We start from the raw sequence: 6000 nt of genomic DNA on the forward strand, positions 1-6000 counted from the left end.
CCATTTCGATGGTCAACAGCTTCATCACGCTCTTGCTCCACGTGGCTACATCTCAGCCATTAGTCTCTTTGACTCTCATATACGATTCTCACTTTTTCATAGTAAAATTTTCTTTTGAAAATTGAGTTGTAAGAAAAAAGAAGTACGGCAACTTGAATTTCAATCTTTTTGTGTGCTGTTAATTTTTTTTTTTTTGAATAAAAGTGTGCTGTTAGTTTCAATTTACATAGTATATCATTCATTTGTTCAGAAAGTTTTGTTAATTATTGTATATATGGCTATGTTTATGTTTATGTTTTTATTGTATATGTTTTTCGTATTAAAAATTTGCAGGGTGTTCTCCAAAAAAATAAAATAAATTGCAGGGTACAACCAGGGGAAGGCGCACGGTGTAATGTACGGGGGCGCGTATCCCCAACTAATTTTGAAATTTTTTTTTGTGCCCCCCATTAAATCTGATTCTACATCCGCCACTGGGTACAACGATGTCTCAACTGCATGGAAAATGAATATTATTGATTACCTCTGTATCTTCCTTCCTTAGGGTTATGACTGCTCTATTACAAATGTATCTTCATCTTTGTGATTCCAAAAGCTTAAAGTTGTAGCATTTGTAGCTAGTTAGTTTCACTGGTTGTGCTTTTCTTCTGGGTACCTTTGTCTGACTACATATTTGACGATACCGGTTAGCTTTTGACAAAAATATTGAAGTGCATGGAAATAAAGAATTTAACATTTTGTTAACTTTTGACCGTGTGGTTGAGAAGCAGTTACAAGTCACTAATTAATGTAAAACATATTTGTAAAGGGGACAGAATAATCATACATCTTAACATGTCTTATCTACAAATAATGCTTTTGAAACCAAATTAATGGATTGAACAACAATACCAACACTTCCATGGAGAAGGCTTTATGCTGAATATTTGAATAGAAAGTGATGAACATATGAGATTCCAAAAAGATCCAGATAACTGGAAGAAGATACTTATGGAAGAAGATACTCCATAAGCTTCTCACATCCATAATCAACAATCCGTCCGAGTTGTTCAAAGTCAACCACGAGCCTTCCCGTTTCCAAGTGTAAGCTCCAAAGAGTGTGTATCCAATTTAGTTGAATAAATAGAGGCATTCATCATTCTATAATACCACCCAGAAACAAAGTTGTAAGCATAGACTATAACAATTACACATGTATATCAATAGTATCTTGCAATCTATGTTATCTTTGAATCTAAAACACTTCGACAAACGGGACGAGCACAAGAGATATATGTATCTTGGTTCTGACTCAAATTGCAAATTAAAAATGCAGACGAAGATGCTTAAAACAACATAAGATGTCAACAAATATTAGTTTTGAACCAAGGAGGTGAGAACATCATCAGGCAAAGACACTAGCAGCAAACAAGACCTTAACTCTATTTGATTCTGAGAGAGGGTAGTCGAGTTTGTAGACAGAACCGGACCACTCGATCTTCCCCCGAATCTCTAGTCCCTGGCTTGCCTCGATTTGCGTTAGGGAAATCTCCGCAGACCAAAGCTCCAAACTCTCAGTAGCACCAGCGTTCCAGAAGATGACAATGTTGGACGCATAGTTTGTGGAGAGTTTGGTGATATCGTATTCAACCAACTGTTGTTGTTGCAGCTCTTCCAAACCCTTGACTTCCTTCCAATCGAACTCTTCTGGCAAACACCAAAGTATCGTCCCGCGGGCACCACGGGAAAATAAGAATCCTCCGATCAAACACCAGTCGTCTCTGTCTCCTGGTTTAGAATCTGTTTTTCCGCATGACACAAACATAGGAGGAAGTTTGCTTGGGGAGAAGGAGAAGATTTGACGATCCTCATCCACCACGTAAACCTTCTTCTTGCCTATCACCACGCTTTGTTTGATATTCTTTGGCCGAGTCGTAGTAGGCACACACAAAAAATCCCAAGTATAGGTGCGGGGATTGTAGACCTCTGCCCAGTTTGAGGAATCAACGTCATCCCCGCACCCTCCAAACACGTATAGCTTGCCGTCGATAACGTTTGCTGAGGCGAAAGCACGAGCCATCTTCATGGGCGGGATTTTGTACCACGCATGCTCGAAACAATCGAACATGGTGACATTCGATATGGGTTTGCCGTTTACGAGTCCACCGATGATAAATATACCCCAATCCACCACCATAAAAGAGGAACCTGATTCTGTACACCAAAGCGGGAGGAGCGGTTTCAGCTGACGTTGAACCGGGTGGAGGATGAACCACCGTGGGACGGAGTCTGGAAATATGTGCAAGCACACGTAGTAAGATGGCTCGATGCGCTTCATCCGCCATCTCAAGTCCCATAGAAAAGGGGAGGTTGCGAGAGACCGGTGTGCCTTGGAGGTCATAGCTAAGGCCGCCAGGTCGAATCTCGATACATGAACCAGACAGTTCGTAACCACATCAACTGGCAACGACGTTAACCCACACACCTTCGTCTTGTTCTCCTTTCTCAATCCTAATTGAGAACATCCCTGAATCGTCCCAGATCTTCTTTTCATTGATTTCATCGATCTTTTTCTTTTTGCGACAATTGAGAGAAGAAAGAGACCAGAAACTGTCTTATATAAAACTACTACCCATCAAAGAAAAAATAAATAAAAAGGAAAAATAAAAAGGAAACTGGAAAATGGTAACAAGACATCCCAACAAGAACACACTTTGGTTCAAAAGATATGATGGTGGCCCAAATTTGTGCAACCGAAGGTGGACTTAACGGAACCAAAGCCCAGTCAAGAAACCCTAAGGCGCAGATCGGTAAAAAACCGTTTAATTATGGAATAGTGGACAAAGTAATTAAACTGGGAAAAAAATTAAATAAATTATGGATTTTTTTTTTAAATTTAAAGAATAGCATAATACATATTAACTTGATTAAAATATTTTATATAGTATTTTTTATTATAAAAATAAATATTAATAATGAAATGAATTATTACAAAATATAAAAATAACTAAAATTTAAAAATATTTTAATTCTTATCTATAATAAATTAAAATTATCTCTGTCTCTTCCTACGTCCACGTCACCAATATGCATACGGATTTTTCACCACGTATCACTTTAAGAATCAAATAAAATAATAATAATTCTGATCTCATAATAGAATGTTCGTCTACTTTTAACCAATGTTCTTCTGTAGCTTTTTTCTGTATTGCAAAACTCCAACTCCAATGTAGTGTCTTCCATTCGACAACGACTTCTACTCAAATGAAACAATTTTTAAGTTCTACCTGGTAACTTTGCAGAATGTCTTTTTAAATGCGATTTCGCAAATATTTTGTCAATCAACAAAAGTAGTAGAATGAAACAAAATGCAATCAAACTAGGTTCGGAAACTTTGTCGAGAGTGTGTCGAGAAAGCCTCCGTGAAGAAAGATGATTTTAGACGATTATTTCGAGATAACCGTTTTGTACCCTAACAATAATATTTTTTAATTTTTAAATAAATATCAATAAACTTTTTAATGGTAAATAGTTATGTTGTAAAGAAAATCAATATAATATCTATTATGCTATTTTCTGCAAGTCAAACTTTTTTTCACATTGATAGTTTACCAATGGGTGCCTTAGTGTTTATTGACTGGGCACCGTCATATCATCCGAACCAAAGTGTGTTGTTGTTGGGATGTCTTGTTAAAAATTTCCAGTGTTTTTTTCTTTTTTCCTTTTTTTTCTTTTATTTCCTTATTCTTTGAGGGTAATAATCCCTTTTATATAAGACAGTTTCTGGTCTCTTGGTCTCCGTTCTTCTCTCAATTGTCGCAAAAAAAGAAAAAAAGAAATCCATGAAATCAATGAAAGGAAGATCTAGGGCGATTCGGGGATGTTCTCAATTGGGATTGAGGAAGGGGAAGGAGACGAAGGTGTGTGGGTTAACGTCGTTGCCAGATGAGGTGGTTTTGAACTGCCTGGCTTATGTATCGAGATTGGACCTGGCGGCCTTTGGTATGACCTCCAAGGCACACCGGTCTCTGGCAACCTCTCCTTGGCTCTGGGACTGTAGATGTCAGATGGATTGCATCGAGCCATCTTACTACGTGTGCTTGCACATATTTGCTGAACCCATCCCACGGTGGTTCATCCTCCACCCGGTTCAACGTCGGCTGAAACCGATCGACTCGTACGCGTATCAGTCTCCAGAATCAGGATCCTCTTTCGTGGTGTTGGCTTGGGGTATATATATCATCGGTGGACTCGTGAACGGCAAACCCACATCGGAAGTCGCGTTGTTCGATTGTTTCGAGCATAGGTGGTACCGCATCCCGCCCATGAAGATGGCTCGTACTTCCGCCTCAGCAAGCAGGATAGACAACAAGATATACGTGTTTGGAGGGTGCGGGGATGACGTTGATTCCTCAAACTGGGCAGAGGTATACGATATCGACACCTTAACTTGGGATTTCTTGTGTGTGCCTACTACTACTCGGCCGAAGAATATCAAACAAAGCGTGGTGATAGGCAAGAAGGAGGTTTACGCAGTGGATGAGGATGGTCAAAGCTTCTCCTTCTCCCCAAGCAAACTGTTTGTGTCATGCGGAAAAACAGATTCTAAGCCAGGAGATAGACACGACTGGTGTTTTATCGGACGATTCTTATTTTCCCGTGGTCCCCGCGGGACAATACTGTGGTGTTTGCCAGACGAGCTGGATTGGAAGGAAGTCAAGGGTTTGGAAGAGCTGCAACAACAACAGTTGGTTGAATACGGTATCAGCAAACTGTCCAAAAAGGCGTCCTACATTGTCATCTTCTGGAACGCCCAGCCTCAAGGTGCTGATAGTTTGGAGCTTTGGTCTGCGGAGATTTCCCTCAGGAAAGTCGGACCAGATATTCGGGGAAAGATTGAGTGGTCTGGTTCTGTCTACAAACTCGACTACCCTCTCACAGACTCAAATAGAGTTAAGGTTGTGTATGCTGGTACTGCCTTTACCTGATGATGTTATTAGGGCATCTCCAAAACCTACTCCAAACTCTAAAATCATCTCCAAACCCACTCCAAAACCCACTCCAAAATAGACTAATAGATATGATTACTCCAAATATGGAGTAAACCAACTCTTGAATTTTTTTATTTATAAAATGGTTTTCCATATTTAAATATTTTCGTTTTTAATAAAATATTATTATAAATAAATATATAAATATAATTTTACTATATATATTATAAAAATTACTGTTAATATTTCTTAATTATATAAATATCCATCTAATGAACTATTTTATGCAACAAAATATATATAATATAAAACATAAAAGAACATACATATAAAAAATAAAAGATAAGCACCATACAAAAGATATATGATATAAAACATAAAAGATCATACATATGAAAATGGACTATTTTGCAAATAGTATAAATGAAAGATGATATTACTAATTTTTTATTAACATAAAACATAATATATTAAAAATATTATATTTTGGAGTAGGAAATGGAGTAGGAAATGGAGTAATACATTAGAGCATCTCCAACCCCAATTTACTGCAAAATGGAGTGGGAAATGGAGGGATGAACAAACAAAAAACAAATCATTTCCCACTTATGGAGTGGGGTTGGAGATGCTCCATAGAATAATTTGTTTTTTGTTTGTTCATCCCTCCATTTTCCACTCCATTTTGCAGTAAATTATAGAGTGGGGTTGGAGATGCTCTAAGAGCAAAACTCAACTCCATTTTGGAGTTCTTCTATTTTGGAATAGAAAATATAGTAATACATTGGAAATGCACTTACTTCTTACTCCTTGTTTCAGACTATATATTTATTGATATCATCTCTGACTCATTGACGGGGATCTAAGTTGTTTTTTTTTTCTTTTAATTTATATATTTTGCAACTGAGTCAGAAGCAAGATACATATCTATTCTGCTCGTCCCGTTTGTTTGTCGAAGTGTTTTAGATTCAAAGATAACATAGATTGCAAGATATTACTGATATTTTCATTGACATGCGTGATTGTAAAAGTC

At 37.6% G+C, this 6000-nt stretch overlaps 2 protein-coding genes across 3 annotated transcripts; one reads left to right on the top strand and one right to left on the bottom strand.

Annotated features, from left to right (window-relative positions):
• Nucleotides 1-759: 759 nt before the first annotated feature.
• Nucleotides 760-2662, bottom strand: LOC106381215 (F-box/kelch-repeat protein SKIP6-like). Of its 2 annotated transcripts, none has more exons than XM_048746868.1 (2): nucleotides 1415-2662; nucleotides 760-1140 (listed from the first exon to the last, which is right to left on the bottom strand). In XM_048746868.1, the coding sequence occupies exons 1-2, from the start codon at nucleotides 2540-2542 to the stop codon at nucleotides 1111-1113; spliced, it is 1158 nt and encodes a 385-aa protein (XP_048602825.1). In that variant the 5' UTR covers nucleotides 2543-2662; the 3' UTR covers nucleotides 760-1110. The 2 variants fall into 2 exon arrangements, with proteins under 2 accessions (XP_048602825.1, XP_022551892.2); XM_022696171.2 differs by having other exon boundaries at nucleotides 1421-2661.
• Nucleotides 2663-3674: 1012 nt separating this feature from the next.
• On the top strand, nucleotides 3675-6000 carry LOC106381217 (F-box/kelch-repeat protein At4g39560-like). Its single transcript, XM_048746869.1, has 2 exons — nucleotides 3675-4972; nucleotides 5768-6000. Exon 1 carries the CDS (start codon nucleotides 3822-3824, stop codon nucleotides 4965-4967), a length of 1146 nt encoding a protein of 381 aa, XP_048602826.1. The 5' UTR covers nucleotides 3675-3821; the 3' UTR covers nucleotides 4968-4972; nucleotides 5768-6000.

This window comes from Brassica napus, chromosome C2 (genome assembly GCF_020379485.1).
Source record: "Brassica napus cultivar Da-Ae chromosome C2, Da-Ae, whole genome shotgun sequence".
Lineage (NCBI taxonomy): Eukaryota > Viridiplantae > Streptophyta > Magnoliopsida > Brassicales > Brassicaceae > Brassica > Brassica napus.